At 53.9% G+C, this 22,870-nt stretch overlaps 1 protein-coding gene across 7 annotated transcripts in view; it reads left to right on the top strand.

Annotated features, from left to right (window-relative positions):
- Positions 1-1,014: 1,014 nt before the first annotated feature.
- casz1 (castor zinc finger 1) overlaps positions 1,015-22,870 on the top strand; it is a 41,784-nt gene continuing 19,928 nt past the window's right edge. For 4 of the 7 annotated variants that reach the window (XM_079741666.1, XM_079741664.1, XM_079741665.1 and 1 more), the window contains exons 1-7: positions 1,015-1,659; positions 8,051-8,981; positions 11,291-11,356; positions 15,333-15,423; positions 18,781-18,945; positions 21,195-21,409; positions 21,832-22,805. In XM_079741666.1, the coding sequence (XP_079597792.1) occupies positions 1,056-1,659; positions 8,051-8,981; positions 11,291-11,356; positions 15,333-15,423; positions 18,781-18,945; positions 21,195-21,409; positions 21,832-22,805 (3,046 nt within the window). In that variant the 5' untranslated portion in view covers positions 1,015-1,055. The remainder of the gene's footprint in view (positions 1,660-8,050; positions 8,982-11,290; positions 11,357-15,332; positions 15,424-18,780; positions 18,946-21,194; positions 21,410-21,831; positions 22,806-22,870) is intronic. The other 3 variants (XM_079741669.1, XM_079741668.1, XM_079741667.1) reach the window with 1 other exon arrangement.

The raw sequence follows: 22,870 nt of genomic DNA, 5'->3' as shown, positions 1-22,870 counted from the left end.
GAGTACTGGTGTTATAACGTAGGGACCGGGTGTGTGTTGTATTCGCCTTTTGAAGCCCCCCTCTGATGTGGCGGGGAAGCGTGCAGGAGGCAAATTGGCACCTTTTTAATATCATCCACGTTGTTGGGAATGTCAACAACGTTCCGAGTTGGGGACGTTTGGCAAAGTTAAAACACCGTAAATGGAAGAAAAAAAGGGGGGCCGGAAAATGTAAATGTTATGAAGTGAGGGAAGGCTGCGCAGGAACGCTGCAGAAGGAAATCTTACATTGTGAGGTCGAATCCCGTCAAATATCTGACGGGAACCTATACCTCCCAAAAAAGCTCCTAAGTGGCGACCATTTCCACTTCCACTCTGACACCGTTGACGGGTTCCAGATCCCCCCGACCCCCTCTCCCCACCAACACGCACACACACACACACACACCCACACACACACTCACACACACCCTACACATACGTACAGGCCCACACACACACATGGAAGGAGACCACAGCCCCTTGAGCTGAAGGGGAGATAACGTTTCAGGGGTGGTCATGTAAAGGGTTATGTAGCAGTGCATTTGTTGCAGTGTCGTTTCGTAGAGGAAGGGGTGGGGGGACTGGATTGGGGCGGGGGGGGGGCTGATACCAATCTCCCCGTGGTTACAGCTGCTTGCTCTTTCCTTCATTATTTCTCTGCCTCCCGACCACTGAACTGCAGGTGTCGGTGTGACGAGCAGATATGAGCAGAACCTCTGCCGGAGTGGCCCCTGCTGTCGTTAAGGGGCGCTGCTTTGGGTTGGTATTAATAGCCAGTGGGGGGGTGACTGGTGTTCCCATACCAGCCTGGTTTGTTCTTTTCCACGACCGTGCTTCAAACCAGCGCGGGGGGCTTTGGGTTCGGGAGCTGTCGTAGTGTGGTGTAGTGTCTGAGTGTTCCTATCACTGAGCGGCCTGCGTGGGCCCCGTGCACCGCCCCCCCCCTGACCACGCCCTGACCCCTCCCCCCCCCTCTGTCTCCCCCTGCAGCTGAAAGGAGTTTATGCACTGAAACGACCTCAGGAAAACCCAAGATGGCCGCCAAAAGGAAAGGTGGCCTAAAGCTCAACGCGATCTGCGCCAAGCTGAGCCGGCAGGTGGTGTTCGACGTGGGCGCCCCCGGCGACGAGGCGGAGCCGAGTGCGGCCGAGGCCAGCGAGCCCGGCAGCTCGCACTACGACGACGGCGAGAGCGGCGGCGGCGGCGGCGGCGGCGGCGGCGGCGGCGGCGACGCCCCCAACGCCGCCGGCTTCCCCGACGGCCCCGGCCTCACGCCGAGCCTGGAGGAGGACCAGCGGCGCCGCGAGGCCATCGAGAAGTGGGTGAACGGGGAGTATGGCGAGGAGGGCCCCCCGGGGCCCGGCGCCGGGGGGCGCGCCCACAGGGCCCCCCACGGGGAGGACGGCCCCCCCGAGGGCGTGTACATGGTGCAGCCCAAGGGCTGCAGCGAGGACGAGGAGGACGGCGACGAGGAGGGCGACGCCCGGGAGGGCGAGACGCCGCCGGGCGCCCGCCACGGCGACGGTTACCACGACGACAAGGACCCGGAGGCCCGCAGCCCGCCCAAGGAGCATGTGTACCCGCGGGGGGCCGGAGAGCAGCTGCCTCCGGGCCGCACCGCGCCCTTCGCCTCTCCAGGTACGCCTTCTGACCGTCTGTCTGTCTGCCTGTCTGCTCCTGGTCCCTGGTGTTGGTCCGGGTCCGGGTCCGGGTCCGGGTCTTAGCCCTAGTCCTAGTGTTGGTCCAGGTCCAGGTCCAGGTCCGGGTCTTAGCCCTAGTCCTAGTGTTGGTCCAGGTCCGGGTCCGGGTCCGGGTCTTAGCCCTAGTCCTAGTGTTGGTCCAGGTCCGGGTCCGGGTCTTAGCCCTAGTCCTAGTGTTGGTCCAGGTCCGGGTCCGGGTCCGGGTCTTAGCCCTAGTCCTAGTGTTGGTCCAGGTCCAGGTCCGGGTCTTAGCCCTAGTCCTAGTGTTGGTCCAGGTCCGGGTCCGGGTCCAGGTCCAGGTCCGGGTCTTAGCCCTAGTCCTAGTGTTGGTCCAGGTCCGGGTCCGGGTCCAGGTCCGGGTCTTAGCCCTAGTCCTAGTGTTGGTCCAGGTCCGGGTCCGGGTCCAGGTCCAGGTCCGGGTCTTAGCCCTAGTCCTAGTGTTGGTCCAGGTCCAGGTCCAGGTCCGGGTCTTAGCCCTAGTCCTAGTGTTGGTCCAGGTCCGGGTCCGGGTCCGGGTCCAGGTCCGGGTCTTAGCCCTAGTCCTGGTCCTGAATGGAGGATAGTCTACTTTTGTCCTTCAGAACATTCCATTCCATAGTGTTATGAGGAAGGGTGGGGTGGGGGTGGGGGGGTGTGTGTGTGGGGGGGGGGGGGGGGGGGGGGGGGTGACTTTGAAACGTCATCCCCCCACGTGAGCTTACGCAAGCCTGTTGTTAGAGAGAGAGAGAGAGAGAGAGAGAGAGAGAGAGAGAGAGGTTTGGTTCTAGGGTTACAGCATGGATAGGCTGTGACAGAATGGACCTAAAGAGGGAGGGGGGGGGAGATAGGAACTTGTCAGTGTGTGTGGTTAACAGTATCAAGAAATTCACATTTGACGTAGGCTTACTGCGTGAGGTCCATGCCCCCCCCCCCCCCCGACACTCGAAGGCGGGTGCTGCAGGCAGGGCTGAGCTAAGCTTCATATTACACTCAGGATTACACGTGGAGTCTTTGATTTTCTCCAGGCCCACTAAACGGAGCGCCGCTCCGAGCTATACCCCGCCTCCATGGAGGTGGAGGAGGTGGTGGAGGAGGAGGTGGAGGAGGTGGTGGAGGAGGTGGTGGAGGAGGTTGAGGAGGTGGAGGGTCAGGCAATGATAACATTCGTGGCTCTCAGAATCCAGGATCACTCGTTAAAAAAAGTCAAAAATAGAACGAGGAGTGAATTTCATTCGGTGCCATGTTCAGTGTGGAAACGGTGGTTAGGGTCACAGTAATATCATTTTCCTAAACATAGCTCTAAAGAGTAGAGCTATATATATATTAATATATATAAACTCGATGTCCCTTCTGTATCGTATCGCGGTTATCAAAAGAGATAAAGCTTGCACACACTTTGTGCAAGAATGGAACAGTACAAGAAGTGGTAAAGTTTGTGTTAACAGCACATCTATTATCTCAGAATTTACCATTTACAGACTTGTACTTGTGGAACCTGTAAACCGAGGAACGAACCCACTGCATCCGAGATAATACCGCCCTGATACGGTCAAACGGAAAACACAGGGCCATAAAATGATAAAAATATGAATACAGTCCAATAATGGAAAGATAAAAGCTTCTCTTTCGCGGAAACCGAAAAAAGACAGGGAGTGTTTTTATTTTTATTTTTCTTCACAGTTGGCAGATTGCACCCGGATGCATAAAAACAGGTTTTTGGTTTCTGCTTGATTACCGCCATTTTGTAGATTTGTATTTATTATTTTAAGAGAAAATGGGTTTTGGGAGTGGCCGAGAGGAGGTGTGGGGGGGTGGAGATGTGCCCAAGGGCCTGAGCCACAGCCCCGCCATTTTGATTCCTTTTTCTCAGCATTCTTTTTCCTTCCATGATGATGATATTCGTCAAGTATGCTTGCGTGCCTGCTCTTCAGAAAATCAAGCCAAAGAGCTCGTCAGCAGAAGCAAATGAGAAAAGTGCTTGTGGTTTCAATTAGTCATTTCTAGATGATTTCATGACTGTAAAGAGAAAAAAAAAAAGCAACAACAGAAAACGCGCAGTGTGCGTTGTGAAGATGTTGTTGGAGGGGTTCGCGCCTTCGTTCTCTGGCCTCACCTTCCTAACCGCTGCGCATCTCAGCGCCAACAGAGGATGTTTGTAGACGCATCGTACAACTGCAACAACACCAACCACAGCACTCTGTCTTTTAGATGTAAAATGTCCATGCATGTATTTGTGCATTTCCACCTTTGTCACACAGCGCTTATACTCATATACATATTTAAAGACTCGCTAAGACTTGTAACTTGGGCGTCTATATCGCCTTGTTTTCCGCACAGCTCACAATTAAAATGTTTATTTCTCTCTCTCACTCTTTTTCCATCGCTGCTGTCTTTGAAAGGGGCTGATGCGAAGTACGCATAATTATGCATATAAACATAGTGGCTTAATTATCGCTCACAACATCAGTGACAATGTAATTAACAAACATCGCAAGATCAATGAGAGAAACTGCGACCTTCAGAACATTTAACTCCTCTGGTCGAAGGCCGAGCACGGCTCCCCTATCAGCTCCTAAAAACAACAACCCAGAATCCTCTTCTCAGATAAATGAGATGGGGCCTTTATGAGGCTGTGGGGGGCGGGGCCTCATAAGCCGGTCAATGGAGGGGGGGGGGGGGGGGGGGGGGGGGGGGGGGGGGGTGGGAGAATCCGACGGACAGTAAATAAATAAATAAACTGTGAAAGCAATGCCACAAAGAGGTTCATCAGGGATCAGGCAGCGCTGCTCCATGACTTCCAATAGCAATTTGGAGTTCAGTGTAAAAGGTTATTGTTCATTTCAAAGCCCCCGCTCTATTTACTGTCTCCTAATTAACTTTCCGCCACGACGGGGGGAAGTTTGGGGGCTCCGCGGTGTTTTGTGTCCGCGTCGCATCAAATTAGTTCAGACCGATGCACCGAGCGCTCCCGTTCGTCTGAACCGGGCCACGCATCGCGACAACCGCGTCTACTTAAACAAAACGTACGCGCGCAATCGGCGTAAACAGAGGGATGACTTTTGAGGAGCTATTTATGATCCGCTGCGCGGAAATCGTCGCAATCAGACGCGTTTCTCCGCGACCCAAGAGCGGACGGGACCCGCGGTCGACGCCCTCCATCATCAGCCACGCAGCTTCTGTGTGTGTGTGTGTTTGTGTGTGTGTGAGTGTGTGTGTGTGGGGGGGAGGGGGTGTATCACGTTCACCGGGGGCGTTCGGTTTCGTCGTTGCGTTGGCACGGTTACAGACGTTGGCATTCCGGGTCTGCCAGCGTTTAAAAGTGAAACCTACGGGTATGGCGGTTGTGTCCGCAGTCTGCGTTGGTCCATATATAGCCGGGGACAGGCACCTTTATCATCAGTGACACCTCTGCTCCCAGGCTCCTCACAGCCATGTTTGGTCAGCCGAAAAACAGATATAATGCCCGTTTGTTATCGTATCGCTGAGGGAAAATGTGCCCTAATAGTCTCAAACATAGACAAGGGCCTGGTGGCTGCTCTGGAATCTGACTCCATGAAGTGGGGAGATTAGACCCCACTTCTTTTTTAACTTTTCCAGCGACACCATGGTGGAGTGGAGAGGAGTGTGTGTGTGTGTGTGTGTGTGTGTGTGTGTGTGTGTGTGTGTGTGTGTGTGTGTGTGCGTGTGTGCGTGTGTGTGTGTGTGTGTGTGTGTGTCTGTGTGCGGGTGTGTCATTTACCAGTAGAGTGTCTGTTTCTGTGTGTGTGTGTGTGTGTGTGTGTGTGTGTGTGTGGAGCATAGATATATATGTATATATGTGTCGGAGTGTTGGAAGAGCGAGACAGAACGTGTGCAAGATAGAGAGAGACAGAAACGCAACGCAAGCACATTACGCCCAGGAAGAGTGGGCGAGCTGCATAGGCAGGACAGAGAGAGAGAGAGAGGGAGAGAGAGGGTGGGGGAGAGAGTGAGAGAGTGAGAGTATCATCATAGGCCGCAGCGGTGGCCGATCTCACCTTAACAAGTGTAACACACAAAGCCCTTCCTCCCTCCCCCTCCTCCCCTCCAGCCTTTTACATGACATCATTAGGAGGCGAGGGGAGATAAGGCTGCAGCAGAAATCTCATTTACATGGTGTTTTAGAAAGGTTATCTGCCGCTGCCCTGCCCATAATCCTCTCCGTTTAAGTCCAATCATTTGCCTGCCACTGATAGGCTGTCACGCAGCACGCCGCTGAATAAAAAGTAACTCGCCGTCTTTGGTGAAGAGCAGAGAAGCAAGCGGGGAGACGATAAGCCCAGCAAATTAGATTCATACAGATCCCCCTCAAAAAAATGTGTCAGACTCGTCGCGTCTCGCTTTTGATGACTCAATCCGGAAGCTTGTGTGCAGGAAAAGGAGTCAAACGTTGAAAGGTTGCCGTTTTTTAAGGTTCCCACGCTCTTTTAAGTAAAACCATCCGGATGATAAACCCTGTTGGTTCATACATATGTAAAACAAATCGACAAAACGAGACGATTTCCCCTTTTCACCCAGCAGTGAGAAAGGGTAGAAAGTGGTCTTTATCCTGATACCTCAGCTGCCTGCTTGCTGAGCACCACTAAGTGTAGTTTTCGTCCGATGGATCAGGATGTTGACAGGCTCTACATCAGGGCCATATGATATCCTGACCTGAAATGCCCGCGGTAGAAATAAAATCGGACCCAGCGTCAGATGGAAAGTGTATCAAATGCCTCAAACCCCAGACCCAAAGTTACACAAACCAGGGCTCCGCCAAAGCCTCATAGCTGTATTCGTTTTACAGTTACTTGTACTATGTACGAATCTAATACGTACACATTTCACACATCGTAGAAGTGACGCAGTAGCAAAACCATCTAAACTACAACTCTACACTACAACCCCCAGCGTAAATCCACATTTTGCGGTCGATATGTGGTTATGCTGTGCATACCCCCCCCCCCGGAAGATTAGCTAAAATGATGAGGGACGAAACATCCAGGTATTCGCTATCTCAAATACCTGATCCATTTCTCTTCCATTTTTCATGGCCTTTCGATCGGGCGGATCGCCTTTCATACGACGTGCTGTGGGGGACCGCCTCCCGGCGCGCGCCGGCCGGTTTGTTTTACACGCCGCGCAGGAGATGTGAAAAACAGGCCTGGACCGACGGATTTAGCAGTAACACAGAAATATGAGACAAGAGAAGAAATATTTTGTATTAATTACCAGGACAGCAGCTGGCATTTACCCTGGCCAGCATGCGTGTGTGTGTGTGTGTGTGTGTGTGTGTGTGTGTGTGTGTGTGTGTTTGTGTTTGTGTGCTCAAGATGATTAAAAAAAGAGTGGTTAACTGAGTTCCTGGGAGTGTACCAAGAGGGCTTGGGGGGATAGGATCAAAATGTCTGACTTGACAGTTGGGTTGAGTTGTCATGATGAACGCGACTAATCTGAACGCAAACTTACACAACTTGAAACGTCTAAAAAATATTTTTGATGAGCAAACTAAACGGCAACCTTATTGCCTCGCTCTCTCTCTCTCTCTCTCTCTCTCTATCACGTTCTCTCGCCCTCTGCAAAGTATGTCTATCCTTCAGGCAAACATTCTCTGTTCTGAGTGACGCCTTGAGCTAACACTGCCTCACAGTGAATTACCATACAGTGCTACTGGTGTCAAACCCCTGCTCTACTAGTTAAAGGAAGATCTGAAATAAAGTCTATAAAAATAACCTTAAAAAAAAGAAAAAAAAAAAATTTCACAGCCCAACTGACACAAATTTATTCTCATTAGTTATTCTGTTTTGTAATATTAGGATATATATAACTTTTTTATAATCGTACTTTGACCTGCATCTGCCAGCCCTAACTCCTCTGAGCTCTATGAACAGGCATGGCTGGCATTTCATAATCAATCACCGGGACAGCTGTTGTTTTGTATGACTAGACGGGAAATTCCACCGAAACATCTGAACTAATTCAAAAAAGACACTCATGTTTTTGTTCTTCCGTTTTTCATAAGAGGGAAGTCCTGGGTTCTGTTTTATATAAATAAAGACAGAAGTAGAACATCCAGCAATAAAATAAATAAAAGGAATCCCAGGGACAGTGACACATCAACTTTTAAAAACGTCAAAATTAGCACGATCGGCTTGTGGAAGCACGACGACTGAGTGATAGAGAAACTAGTATAAGGGCCATAGACAGGACCATAGGGCCACTTCACCTCAAAACGTCTCAACAGCTGATCCTTACAGAATCCAAAGGGGGGCACGGGGTGTTGTCTCGCTGACACAGCGTCCTTCCCCCTCCCACCTCCTCACGCCTCCTCCTCTCTGCCCCCCCCCCTACAGGAGAGGCCTCAGCCCTGCGCGACTACGCCGCCAACACCATGACGGAGTTCCTGGGGATGTTCGGCTACGACGACCAGCAGGTCCGGGACGAACTGAACAAGAAGATCAGCTTGGAGAAGCTGAAGGCGGCCTCCTCGGACCCCGGCCCCCTGAGCAGCGAGGAGGCCTCGCGCCGCGCACGCTTCTCCAAGTACGAGGAGTACATCCGCAAGCTGAAGGCCGGCGAGGCCCTGCCCTGGCCCATGCACGCCGCGCCCGCGCCCAAGCGGGGGGAAGACCACCTGGCCTCCAAGCTGGCCCAGGAGAAGAGCGCCGCCATGCTGCAGAGCTCCAGCTGCCTGCCCGGCGGCGAGGCGCAGCTCTACCCCTCCGGCCTGGAGCACAAGCAGCCGCCTGGGGGCGCCCCGCCGGGTGGCCCCCAGGCCAACGCCGCCCCCAACCTCCAGAGCCTGGCCTCGCGCGCCTCCAAGTACGACTTCTTCATCCAGAAGCTGAAGATGGGCGAGAGCCTGCGGCAGCAGAACGGCCACTCCTACAAGCGGCCGTCCAAGTACGACCTGGAGAACGTGCGCTTCCTGCACCTCTTCAAGCCCGGCGAGGGCAGCCCCGACATGGGCGGCGCCATCGCCTTCAAGACGGGCAAGGTGGGCCGGCCGTCCAAGTACGACGTGAGGAACATCCAGAAGCTGATGCCGGGGGGGAAGCCCGAGGCCCCGCTGCTGCCCGGCCTCCTCCCCTCTGCTGCGGCCGGGACCCCTGGGGCGGCCGCCGCCCCCGCCGTCTCCACGGCGACGTCGGCCGCCGCCGCCGCCGCCGCCCCCGGGCTCGCCATGGACCAGACGGGGCAGATGGGATTCAGCGCCTCCGACTACCTGAAGTCGAGCTTCTCCAAGACGGACTCCATCACCACGGGAACCGTGTCCTCCGTGAAGTAAGCGCCGCGGAGGGTTGGTCTGGAGGAGGCGCGGCGCAGGGGCGATGGCCGAGACGCGTCCGTCTTTTACGGCCGGACGCGGAGCGGTCTCCCCGCTGATTGCGCGGGGCTGCGATGAGCGTGCTTATTTACAGCAGCGTTCTGCACAATATCGGGCTTTTGTGCGGCACACTGGGTGCAACGCTTGAAATAATATGAACCTCCTGACAACGAATGAATTATTAAATCTCACCCAGCATCGTTATACCTTCCAGTTTATAGTGAGCTGGTGCGTTGAACCGGAGCCCTGCGCAGAGGTCTGGCCCTCATTGAGCGTCTCTCAGTGGAACACCTCCCGGCTAATGTGTGCCTCTCATACGCTTAACTGCTACTGTGAGTCAGTTAGCTTAACGCAAAGGTAATTGCTACCTCCACCCGCCCCGCCAACGCGGATGTAGTGTGAAACAGCGCACGCCGCCCGATAGATAGCGGCGACGTGATGAGTCGCGAAAGGCACATGAAGTGTTTACTCGCCGCGGCTCTCCGCCGAGACTGATTTAGCACCGCCGCCACGGAGTGAGTGACTTCCTTGGCTGGGCGAGGGTGTAACAACTCTCCCTTTAATTACTTTGGAGCCGTGACTAACCTCCCGGAGAGCCACAGGGGCCCGGCGCCGCCGCAGTCTGAAGCCGGCAAACAAAGGGGCCCGGGGACAAGCTCGCCTGCCGCCGCCGCTAGCAGAGAGAAAACAGGCTCCCGAAGCTGTTTGATTAGCTTTGACCTTGTCGCTAGTTAGTCAAGGCTCTATCAAAGCCCCCCGCCCCCACCCCCACCCCCACCACCGCCACCGCCAGCACCACAGCCTCCCCGTTCGTGAGCACTCATCTGTCTCTCCCTCAGGCTCTGGCCTTTCCCTGTCAGGGGGCAGCGGCTCATTGAAGCCACATGCTAAGGCTAACTGGCCCAGCGTGGTCCACACATACAGTTAGAAAGAGGGGAGGGAGGGGAGGGGGAGGAGGGGAGAGGAGAGGATGAGGGGAGAGGAGGGGAGGGGAGAGGAGAGGATGGGTGAGAAGAGGAGGGGAGGAGAGAGGAGAGGAGAGGATGGAAGAGAAGAGGAGGAGGGGAGAGGAGAGGAGAGGAGGGGAGGAGAGAGGAGAGGAGAGGATGGAAGAGAAGAGGAGGAGGGGAGAGGAGAGGAGGGGAGGGGAGGAGAGAGGAGAGGAGGGGAGAGGAGAGGAGAGGAGAGGAGGAGAGAGGAGGGGAGAGGAGAGGAGAGGAGAGGAGGGGAGGAGGGGAGAGGAGAGGATGGGTGAGAAGAGGAGGAGAGGAGGAGGGGAGAGGAGAGGAGGAGAGAGGAGGGGAGAGGAGAGGAGAGGAGAGGAGAGGAGGAGGGGAGGGGAGGAGGGGAGTGGAGGGGAGGGGAGAGGAGAGGAGGAGAGAGGAGGGGAGGGGAGAGAGGAAGGGAGAGGAGAGGAGGGGAGGAGGGGAGGGGAGAGGAGAGGATGGGTGAGAAGAGGAGGAGAGAGGAGGGGAGAGGAGAGGAGAGAAGGGGAGAGGAGAGGAGGGGAGAGGAGAGGAGGAGGGGAGGGGAGGAGGGGAGTGGAGGGGAGGGGAGAGGAGAGGAGGAGAGAGGAGGGGAGGGGAGAGAGGAAGGGAGAGGAGAGGAGGGGAGGAGACAGGAGAGGAGGGGAGAGGAGAGGAGGGGAGGGAAGGTCTGCCGGCCTCCCTCTGGGCCAGATTAACCTCTGGGTTAACCCCCCGTATGCGCGCTTTGAACACGTGGAGCTAAATGCCGATACGGGGGGGGTTATACTGTATTGTGAATCTGTCCCCGCGACGCGGCGCTGCCAATAGGGCCGGGCGGGGGGGGGTTGGACCACGGGGTGACAACGGCGAGACCGGTCCTGACGTGACGGAGGTGACGGTGGGAACCCCCCCCCCTCCCCTTTGTTTAAAAACGCCCGGTTCAACACCGGTCCTCTTGGGTTTAAGGTGCGGGGAGACACCCTGCTATTATTTCGGGGTGTCGTCACCCAAACCCCAGGGAATCGGGCGGGAAACAAGGGGTTCACCGCCGCTCCTTGTGGCCCCGTGTTCAACATGCGGGGGCCTTCCCTTCCTTCCCACACCATGCATCCCAATGCCCCCTCTCCCCCCTCACTCCCATGATTCACGCGGCTCCACGCCGCCGCCACAAAATGCATATTGATGTTCCAGAGTTTGGCGTCCGCTCGCCGGCTCCGAGGTCCACAGCGGTGTCGCCGCTGTGCCTTCCTTATTAACGGCCGCGGCCTGTCATCAATCCTGTCTCTCCTTTGTGTTAGGAACGGACTGCCACCGGAGAAACCCGCCGGCGACGACATCAACCTCTACCAGAAATACATCGCCAGGTATGCAAATACTCCCCCGCCCTTCCCCCGCCCCCCCGGGCCCCAGCGCTGGTTTCGACGCAGCGCTCTATTAATTGACGGTGTGTTTTATTCAGTGATGTCACCGGACAGTGTGTGTGTGTGTGGGGCGGGGCTGGGGGGGGGGGGGGGCGATGGACATTTTATGTGCAGTTAGTGAATTAAGACAAGGCCCAGTTTGTGGAGGGGGGAGGGGGCCGGGTAAGTTATGGGCTGATATTAGCATACTGTTAAGAATTGAAGTATTGAGTCGTGCTCTCTATTAGTGCGTGCTAATACAGAGAGACGTCCGGGGGGGGGGGGGTGTACATGTGTGTGTTTGTGGGGGGGGGGGGGGGGGTTAGAGACCTGGTCTGCTCGGACGCAGCCCCTGAAGTGTTTATCTCTCATCACAAATAAAGAGGAAGGGACTGAGCCGCTCGCTCACAAAGACACAACACAAAGACACAACACCGGCATCTCCACTTTCACCGCAACAACAACAACAACACAACAACAACAACAGCTCCGGATTCATTTTCCGACGCCCCTAGAAAGGTGATTATCGCCTGTTTGTTTATTCCGTTTAAAAGAAAGAAAATAGCATTTGAAAAGCCAGAGTGGCTTTGGCGTTAATGATTACTTCTCCAAGCCGTAACATGAAGGACACAAATCAAAGCCCTGGCACTGACAGACACACACACACGCACACACACACACACACACACACACACACACACACACACACACACACACAATGCACTGCAGACACACACGTGCACATAAACAGGCATTCACACACCACACACCACACACAAAACCCCTTCCTTTGGACTGATTACATTTTGCAAGAAGATTTAATTAAGGAATTTTTAATGAGGCTTCTGCTGGCACTGCCAAGAACTGTTTTGATATTTGCGCTGCATAATGCATAAAATTTGTCTAAACATCTCGGCAGTTGATGCACGGGGAAGCGGCTGATAAGACCCGATACAGTTTCAATTTCCGTGCTGGGGACGGGAAAAAACAGAGGAGAGAGGGGGAGGGAGGGAGAGAGGGAGGAAGAGAGGGAGAGAGGGGGAGGGAGGGAGAGAGGGGGAGGGAGGGAGAGAGGGAGAGAGGGGGAGGGAGGGAGAGAGGGAGGAAGAGAGGGGGAGGGAGGGAGAGAGGGAGGAAGAGAGGGAGAGAGGGGGAGGGAGGGAGGGAGGGAGGGAGAGAGGGAGAGAGGGGGAGGGAGGGAGAGAGGGAGGAAGAGAGGGAGAGAGGGGGAGGGAGGGAGAGAGGGAGGAAGAGAGGGAGAGAGGGGGAGGGAGGCAGGGAGGGAGAGAGGGAGGGAAGGAGGGAGAGAGAGAGGGAGAGAGGGGGGAGGGAGAGAGGGAGGGAGGGAGGGAGAGAGAGAGAGGGGGAGGGAGAGAGGGAGGGAGGAGTAGATAGAAAAAGAGGACTCATAAAAAAGGGCAAATGTAGCTGGGTGGGGTCGTGGGGGTGGAGGTGGAGGCAGCGGGAAGAAGGGGGGGTGAGGGGGGGTTCTCTCAGGAGCTCTGGCTAATGAGTGCACGGGTTATGAACAAAAAAACAAGCTTTGTAAACCCCCCCCCCCTCTCTTCTACACCTCTATCCTGGTGAAAAATAGAGAGATCGGAGGAGTGTGTGTGTGTGTGTGTGTGTGTGTGTGTGTGTGTGTGTGTGTGTGGTGGTGGGGGGGGTCTCAGAGTTCTCCATCCTTCTCCAGCGGGCTCCATGTCACCCCAAAGCCCCCCCCCCCAGGGCGGACCACTCTGATCTGTGTGTGTCTATTGTAACGGGAGACGCACTGCAATCTCTGCATCGTGGCCGCATTAATATTTAATCTGCTGCTGAATAGAGGGGGGCTCCCCCCCCCCCATCTAGGCCTCCACCCCCTCCCCCACCCCCACCTCCACCCACCTCCACCCACCTCCACCCTCCTCCACCCACCCACCTCCAGAGGCTCAGTCATACAGCTGGGCAGTGTGCAGGGCTGGGGGGCGGGGGGGGCTAAGGTCCCTGGGGAAGGGGGGTGATGGGGGGGGTTGCTGCTGTGTGTGTGTGTGTGTGTGTGTCTGTTTGTGTGTATATTTTTTGCGTGTGCGCTTGTGTATACACTTACTAAAGAGTTTAATGGGGCTGTGGAGAGCACTAATGGCAATGAACAGAGCACTCCTACGGGGTGCCTGTGTGTGTGTGTGTGTGTGTGTGTGTGTGTGTGTGTTTGTGTGTGTATGTGTAGGGAACACTATAGCGGGTAATTGGTAAAAACGGCATACATAGAGTCCCCCCCCTTTATTTACATGTTCGCTGATTTAGCGTTAATACGACTATTATCCTACATATTTATTTTTGTAATTTTCTACAAAAGACACATCAGTGCTCCTCAAAGCCCCATCTCTCTCTCTCTCTCTCTCTCTCTCTCTCTCGCTCTCTCTCTCTCTCTCTCTCTCTCACCCTCTCTCAGTCTATCTCCTCCACTGCATTCTCGAACACCCCCACCAACACGACCAACTGATAAAAGGTAGCCGATTTGCTGTTCAATTAGCTTAATGAACTCGGCAAAGCGATCTGTAAACGCAGCTCTGGGATAATCCTGACGATAAAAAAAAACATCACCACCCGAAAAACATACAAAAATACAAATCTATTACTTTCTTCCTTCAGTAGCTGTAGTGTCTCTCTCTCTCTCTCCCTCCCTTCCTCTCTCTCTCTCTCTCGCTCTCCCTCTCCCTCTCTCTCTCTCTCTCTCTCCCCTCTCCCTTCCTCTCTCCCTTCCTCTCTCTCTCTCTCTTTCTCTCTCTCTCTCTCTCTCTCTCTCTCTCTCTCTCTCTCGCTCTCTCGCTCTCTCTCTCAGCAGATGGAGCTGCTGGCACTAGCCTATGTGCCAAATGTTTATTTGTGTGTTTTCCGTGTTAATTGGAATGTTTGGAACGGCCCTCGTCATCATCAGTCGCATGATGAAAGCTGCGAGTGTGTAGGCGTGCACGCAAACGTGCAATTTTGTGTGAAAAAGAAAAATCAACACAAAAAAATCCCCTGCGAGGGTGTGTCACCGACGAGGGGGGGGAGGGTCATGAACCTCGCCAACAGGTTCAGCCTCCCGCCGTTTGGCACTAGGCTTAAGGTTCTGGCAAAGAGGGACAATTCCTTTGTGTTGTGGGTGTATGTGTGTGTGTGTTTGTGTTTGTGGGTGTGTGCCTGTGTTTTGTTTGTGCCCAAGTGCACACACACACAAAAACACACACACACACACACACACACAAATGTTTTAGTGTGCGTCGGGGGGAAAGGGTTACAATTTAATAAGTGTCTCCACTGGCTGCTTTGTAAATAAATGAAAGTAATTTGGTTGGAATTGGTGTGACAGACGACTAAACTGTTGGCGGCAGTGAGAGGTTGCGGTGGTCGGGGTTTCCCTGGCGGCGACGCAGGGGCATTGGGTATGAGGGCACGATAATGAAGGCCTTTTTTACACTGACTGAAAGCAAATGTAAAAAAAAAAAAAAAATAGAATATACATATGTAGATATATATTCAAAAGAAAACCAGCGACGTGGTCTTCATCTGCCGTGGAGCGTTTCGGTGGTTTTAGAAATTCCCATATATGTGCGCTGTGTGTGTGTGTGTGTGTGTGTGTGTGTGTGTGTGTGTGTGTGTGTGCGTGTGTGTGTGTGTGGGTGTGTGTGTGTGTGCGTGTGTGTGTGTGTGTGTGTATGCGTGTGTGTGTGTGCGTGTGTGTATGCGTGTGTGTGTGTGCGCGTGTGTGTGTGTGTGTGTGTGTGTGCGCGTGTGCGCGTGTGTGTGTGTGTGTGCGTGTGTGTGTGTGTGTGCGTGTGTGTGTGTGTGTGTGTGTGCGTGTGTGTGTGTGTGTGTGTGTGTGTGTGTGTGTGTGTGTGTGTGTGTGTGTGTGTGTGTGTGCGTGCGTGCGCGGCCGTGACTCATCACCGGTTGCTCTGTGTTGTGTTCTCAGGTTCTCTGGAAGCCAGCACTGTGGCCACGTGCACTGCGCCTACCAGTACAGAGAGCACTACCACTGCATGGACCCCGAGTGCAACTACCAGGTAACCCCCCCAGACCCGACCCCCCCCACACACCGGGTCTTGTCTTCTGAAGAATGAGACGCCGCCATAAAGGCTGTCTGCGCCCCCCCCTCACCACCAAGGTCCATCGGCGTCGAGCCAGCGCCCGCCCTCGGGCCAGGCCGGGGTAGAGGCGCTACGGGCCGTTCAGCGGGCCGGGCCGCTCGTAGAAAAACTGAAAGCAAGGCAAGGCTGAACGAGGGCGGCGGACGTCAGAGGGTTTGATCAAACCCGCTGAAGGAAGTGGCAGGAAAAACCTGTTCTGGGCGCTAATGTGTTGATCTGATGGCGTGCTCTGCATAATGAGGCCCACGCAAAACACACGCATCAAACAGGCTATGACTGTTGGCTCCCATATTTAGGCCTATAGCTTTATATATATAGATATGAATAGATAGATGTATGGATAGATAGATGGATTGAAAAAAAAGAGATAGATATATAGATAGATATAGCGTTACTGTAACGCTGTATGGATATATATATAATATATATCTTCTGCTCATTTCATTGTAAGCTGATTCCAGGCACAGCCTGTTTCTGACAATTGGCCTTTTATTAGGGGAGGCAGGGGGGTTAATTTAAAATATGGTTGAAATATGGCTCCTTTCGTAATGCGCCCTTTTTTTCCGACGAAGACATCTGCCAGTGCTAGGGGCCTGCTTTTAATCCCCTTTCAGGTTATTAATCTCGTCCTGGTCCCAGGGGTTGTCATGTGTGCCACAGGAAAGGGTAGAAACACAAAGCAGATCATAATACAGGCCCTGTGTTTGCACTAGCATATGGCCTCAAAGAGTAAGACAAACACGGGGACATTCGTCCGAGAGACGCAGAAATCCTCGCCGGAGAGAGAACCGCTGTGCCCTGTGGGTTTTTTTTTTTTTTTGCGCGTGTGTCTCTGATTTACTGAATTAAGGCATCTTTGACTGTAATCTTCCTTGTCTGCTACTGATCAAGAGAGATTACCACTCGATAAACATTGTTTGTGTGAAAGGCGGCGTCGCGGATTGGGGCTTTCATTTTCCTCACTTTGCGACGCGACAGGACGTCTTCTCAGTGCGGAGATCATTCCGTGTCATTACTCAGAGCGTTAGTTCGGGTTATCACGACGATTTCCACGCTCAAGTCTGCTTTTCTCACTCCTCTTTGTGTCGCGAGCCCGAAATAAAACCTGACAAACTAGGCATGGACATATTCTATTTTTTGGGGGAAGTCGTTGTTTAGATGCCACTACCTTACATGAAAGATAAACATTAAAATGGCTATGTCCCTCCTTCAAGGTGATTAGCATAGATTGTTATATGACACGCACACACATATGCACACATACTCAGACACGCACACACACACATGCACACACACACACACACTAGTGGAATATTACCCCCCCTGCCAGCCCCAGGGCAGTTGGCTCAGTGTAGACATTCTCCTTTCATGGGCTTGTGTGTGTGTGTGTGTGTGTGTGTGTGTGCGCGGGTATGCGTGCGTACATAGTGTGAGTATCCTGCCACACTAGTGGGGAATCCTAAAATACATGTAGCGAGTGGCTCCCAACCTTTATCAGCACTCATCTGAAAACAAGATATTTTCCGTCTCTCGCCCTCTCTCGCCCGCTCTCTCGCCCTCCCTCGCTCACTCCTCAGTGGACTATTTTGGAGGGTTAGGGTTATGTTCCGAGCGCTCCGTCCGGCAGCTGATCTCTGCCATCCTCTGACCGTCTCAACACACACTGCCTTTGAAACACAGGCTGCCGTGTAAACCAGATGAGCCGAATCTTGAAAAACAAGACGATTCCCGGTCCCCTATCAGGGGATATGATAATAATAAACGATAAAAAAGGGAAAGCGTGAAGATTGTGTGGATGAAATAGCAATAACTGAATAAACAGCCGCGAGAGATCTGAGTTTTTGGCGTGTTTTTACGTGCGCACCGTCAAAGCACATGACACAAGGCAATTACCCTACTTGGTATATAGCAATTAGGCCGTGTTTAAGAATGGATCTTTCTGATATATTTTCACTTAGCGGGGGATAAATATGGACCGAAGGGGCCCGACAGAACTGCCTCATTGATTCGCGCTTCTCCAGTTACAGTTTCCGTAACATCAGCTTAAGCCCAATTACAGAAGATTTTGTTGCTGTCGATCTCCGCGGGCCACGCTGCTGCTGATGACTCCTGAGTGGAGAGAGGAGGAGGAGGACGAGGGGAGAGCTTCCTCCTCCCTCCCTTCATTTCACAGCCAGGGTAATCTGCGGCATATTCGCTCATTATTACAACAAGAGCAAGTGGTGATGCTTTAATTAAAAATGGAATCATATTTCGAGCGGGGAATTGGAAGAAAGGAAAGAAAAGGAGAAAAAAAACGAAAACGCGTAGCTTGTTTTGGGGTTAGCTTGTTAGTTTGTCTGCTGCTCCTTCTCCCCCCCCCCCACTATGCGCACGTCTGCAGAAACCATCTACATGGAACATTTAGAAAACATTAACCAAAAAAATACACCTCGAATGTGATCCTGCATGTCAAGTGATATTAATTAAAATGTTACCCCCAAATAGGTATGGGGTGGTATGAAAAATGATACAGGGAGACAGGGAGGAGGGGTACTGGGTGCTAGGGAGGGGAGGGGTGGGTTGGCCGGGACACTAACCCCCCCCCCGGTCTCAGACAGGTCACGGCTTCTGTTTGAGCCATGCAAAGTCAATCAATAACCGCCCCAGCCCCAACATGTCTCCTCTTTAAGAGGACGCATCTCCCCCTCCTCCCCCTCCTCCTCCTCCTCCTCCTCCTCCTCCTCCTCATCATAATCTTCACGCCCCCCCTCCTCTTCCTCTTCGTCCTTGTCCCCCTCCTCGTCCTCTGCCTCAGCCCCTTTCTCCTGATCCTCATCATTTTCCTCCTCACTCTCCTCCTCTCCCCCCCTCTCTCTTCCAACGACCCCCACATGGTTTCACCGTCATGTTCTCACCCCTTCCTCTGACTCTGTTCTCTCGTGTTGTCACCATAACGCCCCCCCCCCCCCGACAGAGAGAGACCCCTCCCCCTGTACTCCTCCTCCAGTGTCTCCTCCTTGATATTCAGGGGGGGGGGGTTCCCTCTCCCTTCAGACGGCTCAGGTCAGGTGGGGGGGGGGGTCATCATCATGGGGTCTGCAGAGCCCCTTTCAGACCTGTTATCACGGAACAGAACGACCCAGAGTAACCCTGACCCCAGCCCGGGTGTTTCCACAGCAACACGCGGCCGCTCGTTTTATTGTTTAAAATGTTTTTTTTAAAAACCCTCACCCCCAGCTAACAGCTCCTCCATCCGTTCTCCGTTCCCCCCTCCCCGCCTGGTGCGAGCAGCGGTTCACCAGCAAGCAGGATGTGATCCGCCACTACAACATGCACAAGAAGAGGGACAACTCACTGCAGCACGGCTTCATGCGCTTCAGCCCCCTGGATGACTGCAGCGTCTACTACCACGACTGTCACCTCAACGGGAAGAGCACCCACTACCACTGCATGCAGGTAGATGGATCGGCCACGCCCCCGCCGCCACGCCGCGCACACACACACACACACACACACACACACACACACACACACACAGGGACATAAACGCAACACACACACACACACATGGACACACACACACACACACACACACACATGGACCTAAACGCAACATACACACACAGGCATAAACGCAACGCATACAAACGCAAACACAACAAACACATGCGCACACACACACACATGAGATACACACACAAACACATCATGCACAAGCACACACTAACATTACGGAAACACACACACACCCAAATACACACACACACACACACATATAATGCTTACACACAACCACAAAACACACACAAACAAACACACACAGACACACACACGCACAAAACAACACAAGAAGCCTGTGACTTCATTTGTCTAGGGCTGTCTGGGAAGGCCTCCATTGCTTCAACGCATTTGGCCGAGAAGATTTTAAATCCATTATTTCAAAAGCCCAGGGTGTAAAACCCGAACAATGTGCAGAAAAGCCGCCCAAACGTGTGTGGCTTTAGCTCAGGGTGGGTCGGAGGCCTCCGTATAGAACCCATATGGAGCTGGGCGTTCACTGGGGGATGCATGGCCGCCATTTAGGGGCAACTGAAGATTCACCGGGTCCAGTGTAGCTGGGTGCCATGACATATGAAAAGCAGGCCACTCTGGCATAACAAGACACGCACACACACACACACACACACACACACACACACACACACACACACACACACACACACAGTCACACACACACTGGGATGGCTGAATGTCGCATGGTTTGACTACGTCTATAAAAGGGAATTACTATCCTGCTGTTATTTTTTTTCTATTAACCCTAAATTGCACTTAAAGAACAGTTTGGCACAAGGTGTTGTAAACTAAATAAAAGAAAATTCAAATGGATGGACACACACACACACACACACACACACACACACACACACACACAAGGCAGCCAGCATGCCCCCAACCACACACACTTCTCCTTCCAGACCACTCTCGCTCCTTAATTGGAATGGATAAAACTTGCTAAGGTGTTTATATAAACTACACATTTTTCATCTTTTAGTACCAAGTGGCCAGTCGTGAGATTATTCCCCCCTTTTGGATTTGTTTAATTTTTTACGCCTGCTTACTTTCAAGGTGTCAATGTGCTCTCTCTCTCTCTCTCTCTCTCTCTCTCTCTCTCTCTCTCTCTCTCTCTCTCTCTCTCTCTCTCTTGCTCTCTTTCTCTCTGTCTGTCTCTCTGTCTGTACAGCAACACTGCATCTCAGTACAGGTTGGCTCTGAGATATATCCCTTTTTTTTAAACCTCTCTCTCTCTCATTCTCTCTCTCTCTCTCTCTCTCTCTCTCTCTCTCTCTGCCCTAATTGTTATGAGGACGTTTCAGGCCTTGTTTTAACAGTCTGTGAGGACGTACAGATGTTGGCATGAGGCACTATTGATTTACGCAGAGAAAAAAGGGAATGGCCAACGCAGAGGCATTCGTTTCCATTGTTTGACTCAATATGGAAAAGTTGCCCTGTTTGTATGGACCCTGCCAGTGACGATATACAAAGTGCTTTTTACTTTAAACAGGGACTATATGTATGTATATGGACGTGAATCCAACGCCCTCGTCTCCGCTATGGATGGGGTTAAACCATTGAACGTGACGATGTCGCTGTCTCTGTGGTTCTTATTCTGTATTCAGGGTTAACTTCACAGGTGAATGCGCTGTAGTTCGGTTCTCACGCTCACCTGCAGTGACCACGGCCCGTTCTGAGCAGAACTCTTCCCCTTTTCGGCTCATCAAAGTCACAAGATAGTTTCCAATGCTCAGCTTAGACATGAAAAAAATACCACAAGTCTCGCTGACTTTCGATCTGATGTTCTCTACCACAAACCAAATAAGGGGATGTTTAAAAAACTAAATGAATTAAAGACCAAAAAGGTTAAAGATCAGTGTGACGAACATAAGTGCGGGGAGTTGTGTGTGTGTGTGTGCGCACTAACACACTCTGCTTTTGGCTAGTGCAACACATCCTGCTGCATCTGCTGTCACAGCTCTGATGTTTTGTTCTGTGTGTGTGTGTGTGTGTGTGTGTGTGTGTGTGTGTGTGTGCGCGCGCATGTGTGTGAACACAATCAAACAAATCAACAGCAAACACAACAACAACAAAATGGCTCCTCTCGATCGCGATTGAATGAACTGAAACTATCATGTCTGCTCCGGGGCCAGACCTTTTATTTTCCAGTTTCAAGACACATCTCTGCTCTGCAGGTGGGCTGCAACAAGGTGTACACCAGCACCTCGGACGTCATGACCCACGAGAACTTCCACAAGAAGAACGCCCAGCTGATCAACGACGGCTTCCAGCGGTTCCGCGCCACTGAGGACTGTGGCACGGTGGAGTGCCAGTTCTACGGCCAGAAGACCACCCACTTCCACTGCAGGTGAGCCGGGGAGAGGGTCCGGCGGCACGGTCACCTCCAGACGCCGCCCTGGGGCCCATGGCCTGCTGAAGAATCGTGCACGTGGATGAATGAATGTACGCCGTGTCCTACAGAGGGATGAGTGAATGCAACGCCGTTCACTGGGTCCAACATGTTGAGATGTTAAGATGTTAAGATCACGATGTTAGAATCGAGCAGAACTCGGACGAGCGGCCGACTAACGGCTCGCTCTTCGTCTGCCCGACCGCTCTCTGACGTGTGAGTGGCCTCCCCTCTGCTACCTGGGAGGTTCTCTCTGTGCCCGATGCCCTGAACCGCTCACTGACCCTGTTCCTCTTCCCCTGTCCCGTGTGTCCTGTCCCGTGTGTCCTGTCCTGTCCTGTCCGTCCCCTCCTGTGGCGTTCCGTCGCCGTGTCTCCCAGGCGTCCCGGCTGCAGCTTCACCTTCAAGAACAAGTGTGACATCGAGAAGCACAAGAGCTACCACGTGAAGGACGACGCCTACGCCAAGGACGGCTTCAAGAAGTTCTACAAGTACGAGGAGTGCAAGTACGACGGCTGCGTCTACAGCAAGGCCACCAACCACTTCCACTGCATCCGCGCCGGCTGCGGCTTCACCTTCACCTCCACCAGCCAGATGACCTCCCACAAGCGCAAGCACGAACGGCGCCATATCCGCTCGGCGACCGGCGTGATGGGCGGCGGCCTCTCCTCCTCCGCCTCCTCCTCCTCCGCCTTCCTGGTCCCCAAGGAGGAGCCGGAGGAGTCCAGCAACGACGACCTCATGGACTTCTCGGCCATCAGCAGCAAGAACTCCAGCCTGAGCGCCTCGCCGACCGCCACGCAGCCCTCGGGCGCGCTGCCCCACCTGCTGAGCTCCGCCCCCGCCGCCACCACCACCTCCGGCGCCATGGCGGCCGCCGTCTCCTCCTCCTCCTCCTCCTGCTCCCCGTCCTCGGGCCACGCCCTGAAGCCGCCCACGCCCTCGCTGAGCCAGCAGCAGCAGCACCGCATGTCCAGCCTCCTGGCCCAGGCGTTGCCTAGCAACATGCCGGTGGGGCTGGCGCTGTCCAACAACGCGCTGGCGGCCGCCGCCGCCGCCGCCGCCTCGGGGAACCCCTTCTACCCCCTGATGCCCCGCATGCCCCTGCAGCTGCCCCACTCGGCCGCCAGCCTCATCTCGGCCGTGGCGTCCGCCGCCCACTCCGTGCCCGGCGACGCCCTGGCGGGGCAGGGCTGCTCCAGCGCGGGCGCCGAGGGCGCCATGGCGTCCACGCCCACCTCCTTCGCCGCCTCGTCCATCATGGAGAAGCTGTCGGCCAGCAAGGGGCTGATCTCGCCCATGATGGCGCGCCTGGCCGCCGCCGCGCTCAAGCCCTCCGGCGGCCATGACACAGGTAAGGACCCCCCCGCGCTGCCCCGCCCCTTTGACCGAGCCCGGCTCCGCCCGCTTTGGGGGAGG

The sequence above is a fragment of the Pollachius pollachius genome (assembly GCF_949987615.1).
Source record: "Pollachius pollachius genome assembly, chromosome: 8".
In the NCBI taxonomy this organism is placed as follows: Eukaryota; Metazoa; Chordata; class Actinopteri; order Gadiformes; family Gadidae; genus Pollachius; species Pollachius pollachius.
This window is presented reverse-complemented; position numbering and strand designations above follow the sequence as displayed.